This window comes from Cupressus sempervirens, chromosome 1 (genome assembly GCF_028749045.1).
Source record: "Cupressus sempervirens isolate cs-2001-9-10 chromosome 1, ASM2874904v1, whole genome shotgun sequence".
Classification (NCBI taxonomy): domain Eukaryota; kingdom Viridiplantae; phylum Streptophyta; class Pinopsida; order Cupressales; family Cupressaceae; genus Cupressus; species Cupressus sempervirens.
This window is the reverse complement of record NC_143118.1, coordinates 572,511,438-572,535,337: the sequence shown is the minus strand read 5'-3', so window position 1 is coordinate 572,535,337 and position 23,900 is coordinate 572,511,438. Positions and strand designations below refer to the sequence as shown.

Here is a 23,900-nt window from a genome sequence, read left to right as displayed (position 1 = left end):
CAATTGCCAAAATTAATTCAATAACAACTAGTACTAATAATAAATATCTCTTCTAATTGGATAATAATATTTGCATCTTGTAATTTAATAATACCATCATTTAGATATTGCAAATTAAATTGTTAAAAAAAAATTAATTCTTAATACACTCAATATATGTCCCAGATTTTCTCGTCTCTAAATACCATTTCATGTTTTTAAATTTTATATAGATATTTATAAATCTAGAATTTATAATTTATTTTACAAATTCTTATTTTTGAAAGCAATTTACAAAATTTTACATCTACCCTAATTTTTTTAATAAACTCTACTTTCTGACAGTCATAAGGCAATATATCATATTTACCTCTTGTTAGAAATTGTAAAATGACCTTTATAATCTAAAATGAAAGCATCATAATAATAATTAAGGCATTCGATCACTTGTCATAAATGTGATGCTGGAAAATTCGTTATTGTGAATTAACTACACAGTAAATGTGCCGTCAGACCCTGCTGTTTATTTTAATGGTTTGTGTTTTGATATACGCTTTTTCTTCAGGGGTTTTCAGGGTCAAGTCTTATTTGCTACCATCTTTGGCATCTCCTCATTCTCGTTCTGTGACTACCATGGCTGCACGGGATGCGTTCTACATGCTTCCGGATTCCCTTGTTGCATTTATACTATCAAAAATCCCAATAAAAGAGGCTGTCAGATCTTCCATTCTTTCCAGGAGGTGGAGATTTCTCTACATGAAAATTTTGAAACTCTGTATCTCTCCGGAATCTGTTCTGGGGGCTGATGTTCTAGAGGCACATAAGGGGGATATTTCGCACATGATGGCAGTCTCTAAGAGTATTATTTCCGACATCTTGCTTCTGCACTCATGCGATCTGGAGGGCTTTTACCTTTACAGCACCCGGGAAACGGAAAATTTTCACTTCTCCACTGAAAAAGTGTGCAAATGTGTAAGGTATGCATCTCTCTCTAATGTCAAATACCTCTCTCTGTTTGAGGACAGCATTTCAGGAGAACTCGCACCCCCTGCCCTATTTTCATGTTCAAGCCTCATAACCCTTGTTTTGAACGGATACGTTCTCACTAATTTCCCCATCAATTCTGTTAGATTCCCTCACCTCATATCTTGTCACCTCTATGCGGTTCAATTGTCAGAAGAATCTTTGGTCTCCTTCATTTCGCTCTGCCCCCTTCTGCAAGAACTTGTAATATCACATGAATTTTTTGGTGGAGAGTATTATGTTCCTCAGCATGGTAATTTCACAATATTTTCATCCACTATTGAATATTTGAGAATGGATGGAGCAAAGTCTCTATCTCTTGAGTGCCCCAATCTTATACAATTTGAAGGGTGCGAGATTGAGGATTTGAGTGTAAACGGTGTAAGGTTCTATGAGCTTTCTAATGCCATCACTAGTCTTCGAATGCATTCTGAGTGTACTCTAATGGAACTGTCCTTGTACTTGGGTAGAGGCTTAGAATTAATCTCAGCAAATAGATTACATCACATAGTGGGAAATTTCCAGTCCTTAGAGGAGCTTTACATACACGTCTGGTCCCTTTGGAAGGGAAGAGAAGAGGGATGTTCCTCTACTGAACCTGCTTTACAAGCTTCCAAATCTTCAGTCGCTCACAATAGCCGGATATTTCCCTAAGGTATCTTCCAGCATAATATTTTTATTGGTTAAGTTGATGAAAAAATGTTCTTTTTGAGTAATTTATTATAAGTACTAATAAATTGATTTTGTTAAGATTTTTTTAAAAATCTAAATAATACTCCATAAATTTGCAATGCAGGAGCTGGCAAGAGATCCTATACCGAGCTGCATTGCATCTCCACATGTCAACCTCAAAAAAATACGTGTTGAATCAAATGAGTTTGGCTCTGAAAAGGATGAGGTTGCAGTAATAAATTACTTGCTTCAGATTACGCCATGTCTTGAAATAATGGAGATTCAGCTACCGAGAACTTCTGATTTTCCCCAGGAAAAATATGAAATTCAATATATGGACTGCAGAGACAGGAAAAATATGAAATTCAATATATGGACTGCAGAGACATTTTGTACCTGAGGAGAGCGTCCTCTAGAGCAATATGTGAGAAATATATTAAAAAATTAATTTAATACTCACAACCCTAACTCAAAAAACTTTACTCGGCACATGAAGGTGCCGAGTGCCAGTTTTGCTCGGCACTTGATGGTGCCGAGTGACAGGTTGCTCGGCACTTAAGGGTGTCGAGTGACAAGCAACAGGTGCCGAGTGAGCTTGGCACACAAAGGAAAAAGTAGTAGATGCCGAGTTAGCTCGACACTCAAAAAAAGACAATGGATGCCGAGTAAGGTCGGCTCCAACTAATAAAATTTATAACTTAGAAACAATCTAACGTGAATGCTTTCACGATTAAAACCAGAGAGCCGAGCTATAACCTTTCAACCAAGTTTCTCAAATGCAATGAATAGAAGAGGAAGAACAATAGATTCAAGTATGCCTACTTTCTTTTCTATTCAACTGAGGTTTAAACTATTACAAAATCTGGGAGCATTTGGCTTCAACCAGAAAACCCTAAAATAACCTAAACTGATAATACTTCAAACTTCAATAAACTTTAAACCTGCAACTCCAATGGCTGCATACAATGGTGCTTGGAGCAATCACTGCTTCAATAGGACAAATTCAAACAACAACTTACAGAGAGAACAGGGGAAACACGTGCAACTGCAGGCACAAACTTTTTTCCTTCTTTCTCTGCTCAACTCTGCAACTTCTCTCTGATTTGCTTAATCTGCAAATTCTTTTGAATGAATGTAGAAAACATTCCTTTTTGTCATATCTTTCCACCTCAACGTCCAAATTCAAAAAACTCACCTACCAAAAATAAATGCCTGTCGTTCATAGATGCCTGCGGTGACCTGACAGGGTAGATGGGTGTGGGGCTCGAGGACAACCTGCTGGCTCTTCAACGTTTAAGTTTTCTAACACTCCTCCTTTGTCCTGAGCCAAATAAACAAGGATCACAACTGATCCAAATCAACTACACCAAGACACTCTCTTAGGTGTACAAAAGATCCAATGCCTAATCGCTTTGTGAAAATGTTTGCTAGCTGCTGCTCAGACTTACAAAAATTCATTTTGATATCACCTTTCTCCACCAACTCTCTGATGAAGTGATATTTGATTTCTATGTGTTTGCTTCTCCCATGGAAGACTGGATTCTTGGACAATGCAATTGATGAGATGTTGTCACAATAAATTGTGGTTCCAACCTCTTGCCTTTCATTCAAATCTGTCAAGATCCTCCTTAGCCAAATTGCTTGACATGTTGCTGCATTTGCTGCTATGTATTCAGCCTCTTCTATAGATTGAGCAACAATAGGTTGCTTCTTGGATGCCCATGAAATTGCACCCGATCTCATATGAAACATGTATCCGGAAGTGCTCTTCCTATCATCTATACTTCCAACCCAATCACTATCTGTGTATCCCACCAACTTGAAATCATCATTTTCAGTATACAAAATTCCAAATCGCTTGGTACCTTTCACATACCTTAGGATCCTTTTTCCCGCTTGCCAATGGGAATCCTTTGGTGTTTCCATAAATCTGGAAATCAGACTTACTGCATGCATTAGGTCTGGCCGAGTTGCAGTCAAATACATTAGACTTCCAACCATACTCTTGTATAGTGTTGGATCCACTCTCTTGCTAGAGTCTTCCTTGCTCAACTTCAGACCTATTGCTGTTGGTGTGGGGGCTGCCTAACTATTCTGCATTTTGAATCTCTCTAAGATCTGCCTTGCATACTTTTCTTGAGAGATGAAGATGCCATCATGCATTTGTTTTACTTCTATGCCTAGAAAGTACTTCAAGAGACCTAAGTTTGTCATTTCAAATTCACGTTTCATGGCCTCTTTAAACTCACCAATTAGAGCCTTGTCATTTCCAGTAAAAATTAAGTCATTTACATACAAGACAACAATCAATACATTACCATCTACTGCCTTGATGTAAAGAGTGGGCTCACCATTGCTTTTGCTAAAGCCATTGCTCATCAAATATAAGTCAATCATATTGTACCATGCCCGTGGAGCTTGCTTCAGCCCATAAAGAGCTCTCTTCAATCTATATACTTTGTTCTCTTCACCTGCAATTTCATAACCAGGTGGCTGTTCCACATACACTTCTTCTTTCAATACACCATTAAGGAAGGCAGACTTCACATCCATTTGAAATACCTTCCACTTGTGTTGAGCTGCAATTGCTATGATAGCACGCACAGTTTCCATTCTTGCAATTGGGGCATAGGTCTCATCATAATCTCTTCCATACTGCTGTTTTTAGCCCTTGACTACCACCCTTGCCTTATGCCTATCAATCTTGCCTTCAGCATTGCTTTGGTCTTTTAGACCCATTTCACTCCAATCACATGCTTCTTTGGAGGCAATTTAGTTAGCTCACATGTCTCATTTCTTTCTATAGCATCTATTTCCTCATCCATGGCATTACACCATTTCTTCTCCTTGATTGTGTAGTGCCTGCCCCTAGTTTACATTTTCGAGCTACATTTATGATATTATTGTCAAACTCTTTTAGGCCAATTTATGTTTGATGATTAGTATTATTATTTTAGAGATTATCAGAGGATGTTTACACTCAGTTTATTATATGATGAGATTACTTGGTACTCTATATTTCATGCATGAATGATGATTATTCAATGGTTTCAGTTATCGATGATGATTAGTTAGATGGTTTATTATTCCAGGTGCTTCTTATGGATACTTACCCCATACTGCATGTGTATGGTGTGCGTATTGTTTTATTTATATATGGTGTTTCTGATATGGTTAAGGAAGGGAGTCGTAGTCACCTGCTAGTCGGGATCTACACGATGCACCACTTCCTGTCATTGTCTGTTTAGCTTAGAATATTGTGTTTGTACATGCGTGAATTTTATGCAGGTTGCAGGTACCGGGTATCGACTTCCCTGAATTGTCAGGATGAGCGTACCCTATCGCACTGTCTCAATGGTAAGAGAGGGGAAATAAACTCTTAAGTCCAAATCCTAAACCCTTTAGCCAATTGTCCTAATTGATAATTAGGACAAGTATCTGATAAGTAGGAGATGACTCAAAAATCACACAGTTAAATCCCGATATTCACATCACAACAAGTATCTGAGTTAAGTACCCTTCGAATGCATCAAATAATGTAATTTCGTGATTATAACCCTTTTTGTTTGTTATGGTATGTATTTTTCTATGTTGGGTTTTCGTATGTTGCTTTATGAGTCCTTGGTGTATTTTCTATTAATTAAGTCTAATTAAAAAGATTAATTAATGATTTAATTTAATAGAGGATTATTATGATATCTTTATATTTAATTAATTAATTAATTAATTAATTAAAAGAATTAAATTTGGAGATTAAAGTTCAAAGATAAATTTAGAACAGGATAATTTTTATTTAATTTAATAATAATATATTTGGAGTCATTTTTAAATAAATGCTAAATATTATTGTTATTTAAATTAATTAAATATGTTATCAATTAAGTTCTAAAATAAATTAAAAGTTGAAAGATATTAATTTATTAAGAATTCTAGATCGCATGATCTAAGCATGAGTTTAAATATGAGAATTAAATTAAAAGATTAAATTATAGAAATTAATAATGTTATTTTAATTTCTTAAAAGTGCACATAAGATTAAAGTAATAAATTAATTAAGAATAGAAGTCAAGTGGAATATTAAATAAAGTTATTTAATAATTCAACTTAATGTGCATGAAAGTTGAATGCAAAAAGATAAGAAAAGATAATAAAGGTTAATTTGGAGTTAACTGAGTTGTGCAAAGAGTCTTCTCGGGTAAACGCACAATTAGTGCCCCGATTTGAGGAGAAATTGCTTATCACAACTTTGGGGGTTCATTTTGGGGGGATACGAACTTGGACAAGGAATTTTTGGGAGACAGCTTTTGGAAGAAAATTTCAGAAGGCAAATTTTAAAGAATATTTTCAGAAGAAGGTTATTGAAGAGGAGCGAATTCTCTTACAGCTTTTGGAGATTGCATAATAGCATCAGATTGAGGTAGGGTCTTGTGTTTGATCACGGGTTGAATTATGCAATTTGATAATCTTGTCTTCTTCGTGCTTGTGGATTATCAATCCGAATTGTCTGGATTTCACTGTTTGATTCTTTCCTCTCTTATGAACCTTATGATACTATATTGTATTTCACCTATATAATAGAATTGGAAGAATAAATCAATTTGAAACCCTCGTTTCTAAATTAAGGAATTATTGTATTTAATTTGGCTGGGATCTAAAATTTTAAAAAATAAATAAATAAAATAAAGAGAATTGTTTAATAAATTTTGTTTATTTGTAATATTTTTTTTTAACATAAATAAATAGAATTCTTTTTTAAAAAAAATTAGTTAATATTATAACAAATTTTGTATATTTAAAAAATAAAATAAAATAAAAATATATATAGTTGGTGGGGGAATTACCCCCACCCGTGCCTTTTTAAATGGCAGGCCGACTGCTGTGCAGTCGTACCTGCTGACGTAGGCTGACTGCGGCAGCAGTCGTGCGCTGCAACATCATATGGCAGGCCGATTGCTGTGCAGTCATACCTGCTAACGCAGGCCGACTGCGGCAACAGTCATGCGCTGCAACCTCGCATGGAGACAGCGATTTAAAAATCGCTATGTGATGTGATTTTCAATATTAATTATAATGTTATTAATAAATTGTATTATAATAATTTTATTATTATTTTTATAATTATTTTTTTATAATAAATAATTAGAGGATTAAACTCAAAATTTTAGTTGTTAATTAATTAAGTTAATTAACTATTTATATGTATATAAATATAAAATTGAAGAAATTGTTAATGATTATTGATTACGTAATTAATAATTATTAGATAATTATTAATTCAAAAATGTATATGAAAACTGGAATTGATTTAAGCTATTGGTAAATAGTTTTTAAATAATATAGGTATAATTAGCTTTTAGAACTTCGATTTTTAAATGGGTTTTGGATTTATTTATTTATTATTTAATAATCAAATATTATTGTTATTTAATAAATGAAGAAATGATTATTATTACTTTTAAGTTGCGTTATGATTAATTATGAGAACGGGTTAATTCGTTGGGGTAAGCTGTGAAACTTAGTTGTTGAAATATACGTTAATCTGCAAACTGAAACTTTTATAATATATTTTCAAAGTCAAATTGTGATGAACCTCCTTATAGCAATATCGTGAGAATGCTCGAAATAACAGAATACAAAGTGATAGCAGAACTCAGAATGAATCTACTGATCGCAGGCCACTTCGAGGGGGTAACCTCCTTTGAGCAAGCTCAATACAATAAATTCGTCTGTGCCCATCAAGGGCCTCAACCTATTCTTATATACTAAGTACGATCTAGAAAAGTAATACTACCTATGCATGTGGGATAATAAAATATACTCACGGGACGACTTACAAAGCATATGCGTCCAACAATACTACTCTAACAAAATAAACAGAAGGAACACACAGGTTCCTAAAATCCCCTCTCCCTTAGAAAAAAGCTTTGTCCTCAAAGCTTAAGGTGTGGAAATTGTTGTTGAATCTGAAGAAGGGGTTCCCAGGTAGCATCCTCTGGTTGCATGCCATGCCACTGAATCAAGACCTCAGAGATGGAGCGAGAGCGAAGCTAGCGAGTGCGCTGGTCAATGATTGCCACCGGCTCCAGGATAATGGATCCTTCCGTATCCATTTCAGGGAGAGTAGTTTGTGCTCTGACAGTGGTACCCAGAACTTTCTTTAGACAAGAAACATGAAAGACTGGATGAATGCGGGAAGAAGGAGGAAGTTCCAGTTTATAAGCAACTGAACCAATCTTCTGCAGAACCTTATAAGGCCCATAAAATTTTGGGGCCAGCTTATGACGCCCTTTCAGCTTTAGGGAGGATTGTTTGTATGGCTGTAGACGAAGAAAAACCATATCCCCAACTTGAAATGAGCGCTCAGAACGGTGTTGATCTGCTTGCTGTTTCATCCGATTACGGGCCATGTGAAGATTATCCTGTAAGGTACGAAGAATCTGATCCCTGCTGCGGAGAACTATGTCAACTGCCTGGACTGGTGAGCTGTTGGGAGTGTAGGGAAGGAGCACTGGAGGTGCCTGACCATAGACTGCTTCATATGGAGTCATTTTAGAGGCAGTGTGGTAAGAGGTATTGTACCACCATTCAGCTAAAGGGAGCCACTTGGCCCACTGATGTTGCTGTTCGGAAGTGAAGCAACGAAGATAAGTTTCCAAGCATTTATTGACAATTTCAGTTTGACCATCAGTTTGTGGGTGATAGCCCGAACTCATCTTCAGTTTGGTGCCAGTTTTCTGAAACAGTTCAGTCCAAAAATGACTGGTAAAAGTTGCATCACGATCAGAGACAATGGAAGAAGGGAGTCCATGAAGACGAAATATCTGGTCCATGAAGATTTGTGCAACAGAGGAGGCAGTATAGGGGTGGCTGAGGGCACAAAAATGACTATATTTCGAGAGACGATCAACCACAACCAAGATCACTGTCTTGCCACCGGATTTAGGAAGCCCTTCAATGAAATCCATAGAAATATCAGTCCAAATCCGTGTAGGGATGGGCAATGGTTCGAGCAAGCCAGGAAGGAGGGTCGTTTCACCCTTGTGGCGTTGGCAAGTATCACATTCAGCCACCATCTGTTGAATCGTCTGTTTCATCCCTTTCCAAAAGAAGTTTCTCCTTGCTCGCTCATAAGTTTTGAGGAAGCCTGAGTGCCCTGCTGAAGGAGAAGCATGGAGTTCATAAAAAATAGCCTGATGTAGAGCTGGGTTCTGAGGAAGCACTAGCCAACCCTTGTATCGAAGAGAAGCACCATCCCAAGAGTAATGTGGTATAGCAGAAAGATTATTGGCTAGCTGGTGAATGATTTGAGATAAAGAAGAGTCACTGTCATAGCCCTGCTGAACAGACGCTAACCAATTGGGAATGGGCATAGAAATAGCGGAAAGGGAAGCTTGATTATCAAATGTGCGAGAAAGAGCATCTGCCACAATATTCTCCTTACCCTTCTTGTAGGTGATCTCATAATCATACCCCATGAGTTTGCTGACCCATTTCTGTTGTGTAGGAGAGGATACCCGTTGTTCCAGGAAGTATTTCAGACTTTGGTGATCGGTTCTGATGCAAAAATGACTCCCTAAGAGGTATGGCCGCCACTTCTGTACAGCATGCAAAATAGCCATCATTTCTTTTTCATAAGTAGAGAGGGCTAGATTCTTACCAGAGAGGGCTTTGCTAGTGAACGCAATAGGATGGTCATCTTGCAGGAGAACAACACCCAATCCATTGCCGCAAGCATCACTCTCAATAGTGAAGGGTTTGGAAAAATCTGGCATCGCGAGAACAGGTGTACTGCACATAGCCTGTTTCAGTTGTTCAAATGCAGTCTCAGCAACAGGGGTCCAAGAGAAGGCATCCTTTTTTAACAGAGCTGTCAATGGTGCTGCAATTTTCCCGTAATCTTTGACAAACTTGCGGTAGTAGCCAGTCAACCCCAAAAAACCCCGAAGGCTCTTGAGAGTTTTAGGATGCGGCCAAGTTTTCATGGCATCTATTTTTGTAGGATCCACCCGCACTCCATGGTGTGCAACAATATGCCCGAGATACTCCACTTCCTCCTGGCCAAACACACATTTAGATAGTTTTGCACAGAGTTGATGATCAGAGAGAAGTTGCAAGACAAGCTCCAGATGATGGAGATGCTCAGCCCAAGTTTTGCTATATATGAGGATATCATCAAAGAAGACCAGAATGAATTTCCGGAGGTATGGTCGAAATATGTTATTCATCACTGCCTGAAATGTTGAAGGAGCATTCGTGAGGCCAAAGGGCATGACTAAAAATTCATAGTGACCATCATGTGTGCGGAAGGCAGTTTTAGGTATATCCTCCTTATTAACCCGAATTTGATGATACCCAGAACGAAGATCTAACTTGGAGAAAAAATGAGCCCCATGAAGTTCATCAAGAAGTTCATCAACAACTGGAATGGGAAACTTGTCCTTTATAGTGAGATGATTAAGTGCTCGGAAATCAATGCAGAGTCGCCATGACCCATCTTTTTTGCGAACAAGCAGAACTGGAGAAGAAAAGGAACTGGTACTAGGGCGAATAATACCTTGCTTCAGTAAGTCACGGACAAGTATCTCGATTTCGGTCTTCTGATGAAATGGGTAGCGGTAGGGCCTGATGTTGGGCGGAACACTGCCAGGAAGGAGCTGAATACGGTGGTCCTCTGGACGAGAAGGAGGTAATCCCACAGGTTCAGCAAATACACCAGAATACTTGTCCAAAATGTGTTGGAGATCGGCAGGAGTGCTAGAGACTGCTGATGGCTGCATCTGAATGGAATGGAGCTGAGCGATGACACCATGTGAATTCTTCTTAAGAAGTTTTTCCATACGGTGTGAACTGATGATGCTGAGAGACCCTGGTTGTAAGCCTTTCAAAGTGTGTTGGTGCCCCTCGGTTGAAAACTGCATCCAAAGTTCAGCAAAATCCCAGAGAATGGGGCCAAGAGTGCGTAACCATTGGGCACCCAAAACCACATCACAGCCACCTAAGGGTAAGGCAAACATGTCAGAGCGCATGTTATAATCTCCAATAGAGAGACGCACATTGCGACATTTCCCTTTACAAGGTAAAGTGCCCCCATTGGCAATCATGACTTCAAAGCTAGAGCAGGGATGGATAAAGCAATCAGCCTGTTTGGCGATTCGTGGATCAATGAAGTTATGAGTGCTACCAGAATCAATGAGTATAGTAAGAGGGATCTTCTTGAAGAAACCCTGGACCCGCATGGTTTGTGGAGTAGTGACTCCTGCCAAAGCATGGACAGATATCTCTGGTGGAGCTTCTGGTGAAGGAGGTTCAGGCTGGTGAGGCTCAACCTCATCATCCACTGTTTCCTGAGCATCTACATATTCTTCCAGTTCCGGTGGAGAATCCACATCCAAGAGATAGAGCTTTTGCTGAACACATCTATGGCCCCGAGACCATTTCTCATCACAATTATAACAAAGCCCTTTGTCTCGCCTGACTCGCATCTCTGTTTCAGACAAGTGCTTGATCGGAGTAGTTCTGGGAGCTGGTATGACTGGAGGGTTGTGAGAACCTGTATTTCTGAATGGAACAAAATTAGATCTGGAGCGTTGTAGAGCACTAATCTTGTCTTCCGCTAACTTAGCCAACCCAAGGGCTTCCATCATTGTAGTAGGTTGAAACATTTTGACTTCTGAGCGAAGTGCATCCTTCAGACCACTGACAAAACAACTACGGAAGAATTCATCAGACAAGCCCTCTGTGTAATTAGCTAATTTTTCAAACTCTGTCTGGTATTCTCTTACAGTGCCTGTTTGACGCAGTTTAGTGAGTGCTCCTGTGAAATCATCAAAGGAACTAGGGCCAAAGCGCTCCAAAATGAGGGTGCACAATTCTCTCCACGTTGGGCCTACATTAGCCTTGATGTACCAACGGAACCATTGAAGAGCTTCATGTTCCAAATGAAAAGATGCAAGGGGGACTTTGTGGTTATCCAAAGTATTATGCAAGCTGAAATACTGCTCTGCCCTATAGATCCATCCAGTCGGATCAGAACCATCGAAGCGTGGAAAATCAAGCTTTGGTCCACGGAAATTGCCAGAAGAGGACCCAGTATCTCCTGAATGGTTTCGACTCATGGCTGACTGCTGAAAGTTAAGACCCAGAATTTTGTCATCCAGATCTTGAAGTTTGGTTTTGAGGGATGCCATTTCCTCTTCCATGATTTTTGCTCCTGTACGCGTAACAACCATAAAGCAAAGTTTTTTTTTTTTTTTTTTTTTTTTTTTTTTGGAATGGGTAGAAGATGAGAAACAAAAACTTTTTTAGTTACGGCAAACTTGGATTTGGGTAAAACTCAGAACCATAAAGCAAAGTTTTTTTTTTTTTTTTTTTTTTTTTTTTTTTTGGAATGGGTAGAAGATGAGAAACAAAAACTTTTTTAGTTACGGCAAACTTGGATTTGGGTAAAACTCAGATAGGAAATGGGTGTTCGACAGGTGGTGGGAGACTATCTAGGGACAAGGGAAACAGAAAAATGAGGGTTTCAAGGGTAGGGAGGCGAAATGAGGCGAACAGTCCAAGAGGGATAAGGGAGCAAAATGAGGAATTGAATCTTGTGGCTCAGTTTGGTGGCGATTGGATGAGAGGTGAAAAAGATAGGGCAAACCCTAAAATTAGATAAATGAGGGATTTAGGGCTTTGATATGTAAAATTTGGGGTTGGGTCGCCAAGGAAGGAAGTATGCGAAATGATATTGCAGACGTTCTGCGGAAGTATGAGCAGAAACAGAAAGCAAACAAGGAAGCTACGACTAAAAAACTGAAAAATTTTTACTTTTTTTTTTTTTTTTGAACAGTCGACTTAGAAAAATTCACTCACAGACAGAACAACTGAAAAGAGTTATTGCAATAACAAGAGATATTAGAAGTGAGAGGAACCTGAACGCCACGACAGAAAAAAAAATTTGATGTAATTTCCACCCAGCAAGCCCAAGAGAGTGCTCTGATACCAGATGTGATGAACCTCCTTATAGCAATATCGTGAGAATGCTCGAAATAACAGAATACAAAGTGATAGCAGAACTCAGAATGAATCTACTGATCACAGGCCACTTCGAGGGGGTAACCTCCTTTGAGCAAGCTCAATACAATAAATTCGTCCGTGCCCATCAAGGGCCTCAACCTATTCTTATATACTAAGTACGATCTAGAAAAGTAATACTACCTATGCATGTGGGATAATAAAATATACTCACGGGACGACTTACAAAGCATATGCGTCCAACAATACTACTCTAACAAAATAAACAGAAGGAACACACAGGTTCCTAACACAAATCCAATTTGTGAGACTTTGACGTTTTCTTTGTGTTCTCTGTATTTTGGGGTTGTTCTAGTATTGACCAGTTTAGGTTGTTACCAGAGGCTCGGGGTCTTGAATGTGATGTCATGATGATTTGGTCTCGATCTTTCTTAACCTGACCATGGTAATGTGATGAAGTGCTCTATGACATGATTGTGTTTACTGTTTGTTATTGGTTTTCAGTTTCCTGGTGTGAAGCTAAAGTGTATATATTTGAGATACCTGACTTAACCATTTTCGAGTCTCGATCAGTTATATTTGATAACCATTTTGGAGTCTTCGATCAGTGTTGTAATTTACTATTGGGATACTTTCTGGTTGCTCATTGGAGAACCATTGAATTTTTGTAATTTATCATTGATGCCTTCGGTTGCTGATAGAGAACTGTCGTGATCATATGATTATGATTGGATGCTTATCTATTGCTCATGAAGAACTGATGTAATTTTGTGGGTTATCTTTTATGATGTCTTTTCAGTTGCTTGTATAGGACTGAGGTGGTTTTATTATGATTCTTTGATTTATGATTTCATGAGCCTAGGGTAGGTTATCTATGTGTAGAGTCAGGAAGTGGCTTGCAATGGGGGTCGGAGCCCTAAGAGGCTGCCTTGAGAAACCCATTGTAAGTCGTTGTTTAATAAGTGAAAACATTTACACTAAATGAGAGAAAATGAACCTAACAAGATAATTGTATGTTCTCTCCCATGCTATGAGTGCTAGTACAGACTAGGATGGGGTAGAGAGAACGCTTGGTTACGACCTTGCACTCCATAGTATGCCTCGTCAGTATGAGAAGATACTAGTGGCCGCAGGATCAGTAGGGACCCGGGATTCCTAAGGGATTGCTCGGGTAACTTCTACATGACTTTTGCGATGACACTTTCTCGCTTGCATATTAGGTTTCCTACGTGTCTTGTGGTACCTCTGGGTTTTAGATGTCGATCTTTTAGGAACCCTTGAGTTAGCATACTTATAGGAATTCCTGGACTTAGAGAGTATTTATGATTATAGGTTTTGTTATCCTATTTGGGACTTGAGACTATCTCCTCAGCGCGGTGGGAGTGGACTATTTAGGTTCCACGCGATCGGGTGGTAGTGCTTTTACTCTTACCATTGAGATCCATTCCGTGGTCACCGTGGCTGGAGATTTCGTGATTGGCATTTACCTTCACTATGTTCTTGGATTATTGTGATGGATGGTTAGATTTTATGATAGATGTTTTATCATTATGGATGTATCATGTATGGTGAATAGTTTCATATATTTTACTTTACTTTGTATCATGGATTTGAGGATGTTGTGTCTTGATCTTTACATATGTATATTCTTTTAAGCCTTTCATACCCTGTGACTTGTACAGAGGATGATTGAGCATTCCGAAATTAATTTGCCAAGGAGCATTCGGAACAAATGTATATTATGGACATTGGAGTTTTTGATTATTCTTTCATATGTATGTGATAGTTGTTAGACTTAGAATTAATTAAATTTAAACGTGACTCAACGTCTTGGGATCTTTAAGAAATGTAACTTACAATGTATGTTTGTCGATGATTACATGTTATTGCTTCCGCTACTATGTGTTTGATGTGTATGTTATACTTTCTTACTTTAAAAAAAAAAAATGTGTTAGCAAACTTAGTGAAACTTTAGGTTAATTCTTTTGGATCCCTTGGCAGGGCGTTACAGATTGCTTCTTCAAAATATACTGGATCACCATTAGAAAATAATGCAAAATTAACACTTTCATCATAATCTTCATACCTTTCATCTTGGTATATCTCCCTAAGACTCTTGGTCTTTCTTGGTAACAGGGAGGAGAGTGTGGAATTAGAATCTTCACTGCTACTGCATTGCCGACTAGCTCGATTTTTGCTGGTACTTGGCACTGACACTCGGTCATGCCTAGAGGAGCTCAGCAATGACTGAACTTGTTTGCCTTTTCTTCTATTTGCTCCTCCTTCTTGTTGTTCATCAGCATCTTCTTCACTCATAATGGGCACTTTACTTGATGTGCTTGGTGACTCATTAGTTGAACCATACCAAGACTAATTTTCAAGAAATTCTACATCTCTTGAAAGAGTCATCTTGTTATTCAATGGGTCATACAATCTGTATGCCTTTGATTCTAAGCTGTACCCTGTGAAGATGCACTTCACACCTTTGTCATCCAATTTTTGCATTTTCTCTTTAGGCACATGTGCATATGCAACACATCCAAACACCCTTAGGTGTTCAACTATCCATCTTCCTCGTGACCATGCTTCTATTGGAATTCTGTCACGGACTGCCTTTGTAGGACACCTATTAATTAGGTAAACTGCTATTGCCATAGCCTCTCCCCAAAATTCAGTGGGGAGACCTTTCTCTTTCATCATGCACCTTGCCATTTCAACAATGGTCCTATTCTTTTTTTCAGCCACTCCATTCTGCTGTGGTGTGTAGCTAACTGTGAGCTCTTTCTCAATGCCATGTTTCTTGCAAAAATTTACAAAAGAATTGGAGGTATACTCCCATCCTCTATCTGATCTAAGGACCTTGATATAGTGTCCACATTCTCTTTCAGCCTGAGCTTTAAATTCTACAAATTTATCAAATGCTTCAGATTTATTCTTTAAGAAATACACCCATGTCCTACGACTGAAATCATCAATGAATGTCATGAAATAAGTACTCCCCCCAATGGAAGTAATTTGCATAGGACCGACTAGGTCAGTATGCACTAATTCTAATGGATATCTAGCCCTCCTAGAATTTTCAGAATTAAAGGGAAGCCTATGTTGCTTATCCAAAATACAAGCCTCACACTTGTCACATGAATTTCTTATACGTAGCAAACCTTCTACCATTCTTTTATTTGACAAAAAATTTAAACCAGCATAGCCGAGATGACCATATCTGAGATGCCACAACCGTGAAGGGTCTTCAATCACACTCCTTAGAGCTGATTGTGTGTGAGGTGCAGCAAAAACTTGAGATGAGAAACATGTCTCAATCCTCAAAGGAAACATTCTGTTCTTGGTCATTTGAACTGCTGCAAGTAAATTTTTGCTCCCATCTTTTTCATGAATGACAGACCTGTCATTTTCCATTAGCACTTTGTATCCATTTTGAATGAGTTGACCAATGCTCATCAAATTGTGCTTCATACCAGGGGCGAAATACACATTTTGTATTTCCCTTTTCTCACCTTTCTTGGTGCGGACCATAATAGATCCTTTGCCCACAACTGGTAGGGTTCCATTGTTACCCATTTTAATTTCAAATTTGAAACTCTTGTCAATGAATGAAAACAAGGTTTCATTGCCACTCATATGGTTGCTACATCCACTGTCGAGGTACCAAACCTCAGGGCTTCCTTCTTCACCAACATTACACATGATGAAGGTAGCAGCATTTGGTCCACTTCCCATGTTCACATCAGCCACATTTGCTTGTCCTGACTGATCATTCTACTTCTTCCAACATTCATTTGCATAATGCCCATATTTATGACAGTAGTAGCATTTTACATTACTCTTATTTGAGTTGTAGTTTTTCTTACCTCCTCTTGAAGTATTTTGTGAGCTACTTGCTCCATCTGCTCTTCTTGAGCTTTCTGCTACAACATTTCTTTGTCCTCCATTTCCTCGGCCTCTACCTTTATAGTTCTTGCCTGAGCCATTTCTTCCTCTCCCCTTTCCTCTTGGATTTGACTGAGCCTTGAATGCTTGCTCTTGGGAAGTAGAAGATGTAGATCTATTGATCTTATGCTCATGGGTTTGAAGAGAACCCATCAACTCATCCATTGTCAAAACAGTGAGGTCTTTTGCCTCTTCTATGGTCATGACCAAATTGTCATATTTATGAGGTAAACTCCTCAATATCTTTTCCATTATCCTCTGCTCTTGATAGTCTTCTCCATTTGACTTCAGTTGGTTAATCACATTGGAGCTCCTTGAACTAAAGTCTGCAACTGATTCATTTTCTTTCATCTGAAGGTTCTCAAACTCTCTCCTTATGTTTTGTAGCTTTATAGTACGAATTTTATTAGTCCCTTTGAAGTTTGTCTCAAGGATATCCCATGCTTCTTTTGCATAATTTGCTGCTGCAATCTTTGAAAAAATTGTCTCTATCATTGCTGCTTCAATAAGTCTTAATGCCTTTGCATCTTTCCTCCTTGACTCTTTCAAATGAGTCTTCTGTGCATTTGTGATAGCAACATACTGAGTTGGGTCAGTCACTTCATTGAATCCATTGACCACAAACTCCCACAAATCATTTGCAACCATTATGATCTTCATCTTCCTTGCCCATGTATCATAATTTTGTCCATTAAAGGATGGTGGCTGCTGCTCTATCTTTCCTGCATCTCCTGCCATGTCAAATATCCCAAGAAAACAAATGCCCTAACTCACTGTGGATGTGGGGCTTCAAAGCTCTGATACCATGTGAGAAATATATTAAAAAATTAATTTAATACTCACAACCCTAACTCAAAAAACTTTACTCGACACTTGAAAAATGCTCGGCACATGAAGGTGCCGAGTGCCAATTTTGCTCGGCACTTGATAGTGCCGAGTGACAGGTTGCTCAGCACTTGAGGGTGCCGAGTGATAGGCAACAGGTGCTGAGTGAGCTCGACACACAAAGGAAAAAGTAGTAGATGCCAAGTTAGCTCAACACTAAAAAAAAAGACAATGAATGCTGAGTAAGGTCGGCTCCAACTAATAAAATTTATAACTTAAAAACAATCTAACGTGAATGCTTTCACGATTAAAACCAGAGAGCCGAGCTATAACCTTTCAACCAAGTTTCTCTAATGCAATGAATAGAAGAGGAAGAACAATAGATTCAAGTATGCCTACTTTCTTTTCTATTCAACTAAGGTTTAAACTATTACAAAATTTGGGAGCATTCGACTTTAACCAGAAAACCTTAAAATAACTCTAAACTGATAATACTTTAAACTTCAATAAACTTTAAACCTGCAACTCTAATCGCTGCATACAATGGTGCCTGGAGCAATCACTGTTTCAATAGGACAAATCCAAACAACAACTTACAGAGAGAACAGGGGAAACACGTGCAACTGCAGACACAAACTTCTTTCCTTCTTCCTTCTCTGCTCAGCTCTGCAACTTCTTTCTGATCTGCTTGATCTGCAAATTCTTCTGAATGAATGTACAAAACATTCCTTTTTGTCATATCTTTCCCCCTCAACGTCCAAATTCAAAAAACTCACCTACCAAAAATAAATGCCTGCCGTTCATGAATGCCTGGGGTAACTTGACAGGGTAGATGGGCGTGGGGTTCGAGGACAACCTGCTGGCTCTTCAACGTTTAAGTTTTCCAACACAAGAATCATTGTAATGACAAGTTAAAATGTAGACTAAGAAGAGTATGAGACTCGCAACTTTTTCCTCTGTAGGAGCTTGTTTATGGTATTTGATTCCATGCTCTTTTTTGGCCTTTATTCCAAAGTTTGTTTATTTGTGTTGAAACTCCGTTCACTTTTACTGGCAGTATGGCTGGGTGACTTATTTAGATCATACAGAGATCTTCAATGTCTGCTTATTTAATCACTGGTTTTAGTGTCATTTTAGTGCAGGCCAGATTGGATGACGTAACATACAATGCGACGAAATCCTCTCCTTCTGAGTAACCCGTTTCTAATTAGGCGGAAAAAACGTTTGACATGAAGCATATCATACCCTTTTCTTTCCCAAAATCTCCTTATTAAAAAGGTTATCTGTTCACTCGTGTTAAGGAGGAATGTGTGGATTGTCTGGATCTTTTTCTCTTTTTCTTTTAGCTTTGGAGACATTTCTCAGGTGCCCTAACTATGTTCGATGGGGTCCTGTTCTTATGTTCTCACCAGTATCCCACCAATTTCGTCGAATCGCCCCACATGATTGAGGATTTAAGTGTAAGCGGTATAGCCAGTATTGAACACTTGACAATGGCAAGAGTAAAGTCTCTCCCTGTCATTGCTTGAAGTTTCCTGGCCTTCCACAACTATTATCCAAATCTTCCTCAAAGAGATGCCTGTTTTTCTTTTCTTTGCTGAAGCATGAGCTGTCAACATAATAGCGGCAGGAATTACATGTATGCAAAATGGGAAGCCTAGACATGGCATGTGAACTGTTTGACAAAATTCCTCGAAGAGATGTGTCGTCATGGACTACATCGATTGCAGGATATTTCGAGCAAATCTAACTGGCAGGGATTAGGCCAAGATTTCACAACCTTTACCAGCATCCTCCTTGCCTGTGTCAAAATGTGAGCTTTGGCAGTGTCTTTAACTTTATATGATATATTTCGTTTCTTTAAGGATGTAGCCTCTACAACTGAAGAGCCTTATCGCTGTGTACTATAATGAGAAGGATGACAGATAAATAGAAAATTAAAGATTGTTTACAGTTTGCAAAGAATGATAGATAAATACAAAGTTAAAAACAGTATACAGTATGCAATCAACAATCATTAAAATTGTATCGTGCTTTAGTTGTAATGTACTCATGTATGAACGGGTCATACTGTGTCAAACCGACTGTCAAAATTGATGATGCAGTTATATTGAGTAAAATCAGGCCGAAGGGTGATTTTTAATTGTTTCTATTTCAGATTAGAGTGCAAATTATTAGATTTTCTGTGTATTATAATAGCATGACATCTGTTGTGAAGGGAACTCCCCTTATAGGTGAAATACGCTGGAATTTCTACATGGAACGGTGCCTGGAGGAAACATGTTTGCAAAATAAAGGTGAAAACAATGCAGGTTTGGAGTCCCTTTGGCTTTATTTTAACGTGCAAATGATACAATTTATTTTAGAGATACAGTTAAAAGTTGAAAATTGGGTACGTGCAATAGATTAAGAAATAGATGCCATAGGAAAAAATCAATTTGTAAGCTTATTTTTCTATTGTTATATTAAATTCTAGATTAGTTGAAGAACATTCTTGAATGTACACAGCAACAAATATTGTTTAGAAATTGCAAGCCTATTTTTCTATTGTTATAATAAATTCTAGATTGGTTGAAGAATATTCTTGAATGTACACAGCAGCAAATATTGTTTAGAAATTGCAGCATATAGTTTCATTTCGTGCATATGTAAATGTTAGTTAAATGCTTTAATTAATAGTTCTTTCTACTTTTATAATAAATTCATAATGATTGGAGAAAAACCTTGAAGGAATAGCTAGTACAAGAATCTTCAATATCCAGTAAGCCTGTGATGTAGCCCAGGAAAGTTGTGTTATGCTAAAGTTTAGTTAGTTAAAATGCACTTGCATGTAGGCAAATGTATTTTGTGAAATTTTAGCAACACAATTTTTGATTGTTTATATTCCAAAAACACAGAAAAATCAACAAAACAGTCAATCCATTTCATTCTTTAATAGAAATGAGTACATAAAAACAAAATTGAGGTACAATTATCCACCTGTGTCCAAAATTGAGTTACAATCATCAGTGTGTGGGTCAATATTCTTCTTTTACCATGAATGGAAAATAGTAACTTTCTCATTGTTCTTCTGTCAGTGATATATATTTACATTTGAACTATTGCATTCATATGAGATATCCAAGGTGATGATTTGATGGCCAGGAGAAAAGAAAAGTAGAAGATTAATGTAATGAACATTAGATTTATAGTTCAGTGCTAAAATAATTTGTGAATATGAAGTAAAAAATATATCTAATTAACAATCTTTTCTGAACTAATATCAAGACAAGTAATTATAAATTCCAGGATTCTTTCTCTCAATGTAATCCGTCTATCAGATTTTCCTTTCTTCTTTTAATTTTCTCCATGTGTCTTGAACCTTCTTTAACCTGCCCAGTACATTGCATCAGAAACTCCTTATGAGATAGTACTTCTCTGCTCTTCACAATTCTTATGACAGAAGCATCAATTATGTGATGTCTATCTTGAAACACATTCTTCTCGACATATTCTTTTACATTGGTTGTTGGTGCCGAAGTATGATCTTCCTATTGCTCCAAGAAAATTTTGCATTGAATTTAAACAGTATCTTTCTATCACAGATTGGTATCTGGTAATGTACTTAGATTTTGTATTTTGAACATGCAAGGGGTTTCAGCAATGCAATTGTATCTTTAACTTCAATATTGGCACATTCTCATTAAGTGTGCGGCATATGAAGACATCCGGCCCTAGTATGAGGTCTTCCTGAAGGCCCGTGAAGGCCCATATAGTATTCACAGTGTATTTGAGGATAAGACGAGGCAGACTGTTAGTTTGATAGTTAAACATGCCCAGTTTATTTGAGGAGGATAAGGTAAGGCAGACTGCTAGTTTGATGGTCAAGATCCATGGTAAGAGAATAACAAAGGTATATGGACTTTGTATAAGATTGTGATATGTAGTCCCTTAGATTTGTGGTCTCATAGATGTCATTAAAAATCTTAATTCATCATTCATTCATCTAGAATTTGACTTGTGAAAAAAATCTCTGTTTCATTGAACAATAATAGCACAGTTGCATGACAGGGTTCAAACTATTTGAATTTTACATTGATCAATCTTTCAATAACGATGCATGTTCCTAGAGAATATCTCCATGTTAGCCTACTGATCATTTTTCCTCTGTTATAGAACTCTTGGAATGACTGTAGATGTCTCACCAATTCAACAGGAAGGACAAGTGATTCAGGTGTCTTATAGTTTGGCCCGGATGTCAAAACTGTCACACAGAATTCTATTCCAGAACATGGACGAAGAGGATTGTGACTGAGGTATTCCTCAAAATCTGATTGGGTTTTCATTGTCAATGTTCAATCAGGAAGCATGCCTTCCATTTTAGATGTGAAGTGTCTTTCACACTCAACACTTCAAGTTAAATAACATGCTTTTTTGTAATCAGCGTTTGAAGTTGTATGGTCAACATTAACAAACCCATCTGATAGTTTCTTCCAATAAAAATCTGCAATCATGTCTGTGTCTTAGACAAAATCTGCAATCATGTCTGTGTCTTAGACACGGGGAAAAATTGTTGCAACCTTATCAAGGGCATTTTTAATGCCTGAATATGTCATGTTTCTATTTGACAAAATACTTTCACGACATTGACCAACAATTCTCAAATGCTGTTTCCTGCGCTTGTTCATTGCAAAAACTATGGAAGGTTGTCATGAGTGCATTTGTGTAAAATTGATGATTCATAAATTTCTTTTCTACACATTGCAAATATTTCTTATCCTACTGAATAACACTCACTTCTCACAAATTGATCATTTTCACTTAGAATCACTCCTTTATTTATTACTTGCCTTTAACCTCTATGTTCAACAAATCATGTGCAATGCCCGGTAACATACATCCGAGTATTTTGGCCATTAGCTGAATCTCTCTATCACTTCCTGAAAATCATGGTTACTGGGAGACCCGTCTCCCCCCCTAAAGACATGTCTCGAAGACGAAGATGCATTTTGGAGGCTTCAAAAAAGGTTGGAGACTTCATGATTAAGTCTCTTGAAGTCTCCCTGAAGTCTCTTGATAAAAAATAAATGTAAAATATAATATTAAATTATTTATGTATTTTAGCCCTCATTTTAATGTTTCTAATGCAAAAAAAAGACCAATGACAATTTAAATGATTTTTTGGAGAGCATGATAGCTGAAGACCTTGAGATGGATGATCACAACCTTGTGGAGTAGATGATAGTACCATCAAGATACTAGTATTAAATAGATTTCTTGTTTTTGTTTACTATACTAAGTTTGTTCATTTTTTTTTGCATATCGGCAATTTAGCATCAAACTATACTTTTTTGAATTTAAAATTTGATTAGGCAATGATAATCTCAGCGATTATCAATCTGATATGATGATGATCATATGTTATATTTGGAAAACAAAATATGACTATGAGACACAGTAATGTGATAATGTGAGTTTTGAAATATTTGACTCTATTTAAATGTGACATTACTATTATTACTTACTATACTGTTATAGTTTTATAGTATTAATATTTTGTATTTACTATTTAGTATTAGACTCTTTAAACTATTAAAATAATTTGGTGTCTCTAAGTACCTCCGTCTCCTATTTTTGAAAAATTGGCATACCAGTACTAGAGACCTCCAAGTCTCCCCGTCTGCTAGTGACCTTGCTGAAAACAAATTAAATGTCTATGAAAGATCATCCATCCTGGCATTTCTCAACAGTGGATGGCAATCCGAATCTTTCTTAAAAAGTTGACATTCATACTTTCAAAGTAGTTCATTTTGTACCATTTCTAATACCTAGTTTTGCTACTTTGATGCACCCAATGCATCGTTATTGTTTCTCTTTCCAATCATAAATACTTTATTTCAGTCAATAAGTAGTCGGAACAAGAATACTCATGTTGGTAATCTCAGATTCTTGAGAGTACCATGTTGAGTTTTTGCAAAAATGAACCCTTGTGTGAGCTTTTGTGCATTTGTGCTCTAGGTGAGTTATGGTAATGTGTTTATTGTGTTCATTGCCTTTTCTTTTTAAAGCTTATACATGCATTTTGGATCCTATTTTACAGATTATCATTGTGTAAGGTGCCATTTTGAGCCACTGGCCAATTTGCATTATTGCGCTAGTGTAAAAGTGTTCTGACACACCTACTTTGCACGTGCATATGATGAGCCCTGTTGAGTTTTGTGACTTACCAATTTGGAGATGTGTTTATTGCATATTAGACTGCTTGAGTTTCAAATTTCAAGTTTCTATGTTGAATTCTGATAGGATTTCCATTTCCTCAAAGTAGGGTGTTCCACTTTGTCCTGCCAATTGAACATTATCAGAATTTTGCACCAGTTGAGCCTATTCACAAAATTTCTTCGTCAGTGTGTTGTAGACATTAGAGGCTTTCCATGTTTCTATTTTGAGCTCCTGATGAA

The 23,900-nt window shown here is 37.5% G+C and overlaps 1 protein-coding gene across 2 annotated transcripts in view; it reads left to right on the top strand.

The window, feature by feature from the left end:
• Positions 1 to 536: 536 nt before the first annotated feature.
• LOC149578706 (FBD-associated F-box protein At2g26860-like) overlaps positions 537 to 23,900 on the top strand; it is a 99,963-nt gene continuing 76,599 nt past the window's right edge. The window contains exons 1-2 of one of the 2 annotated variants that reach the window (XM_089831245.1): positions 537 to 1,657; positions 1,799 to 2,163. In XM_089831245.1, the coding sequence (XP_089687371.1) occupies positions 613 to 1,656 (1,044 nt within the window). In that variant the 5' untranslated portion in view covers positions 537 to 612 and the 3' untranslated portion in view covers position 1,657; positions 1,799 to 2,163. Of the gene's footprint in view, positions 1,658 to 1,798; positions 19,277 to 19,681; positions 21,759 to 23,900 lie in introns of those variants that run through there. The other variant, XM_089831248.1, reaches the window with a different exon arrangement.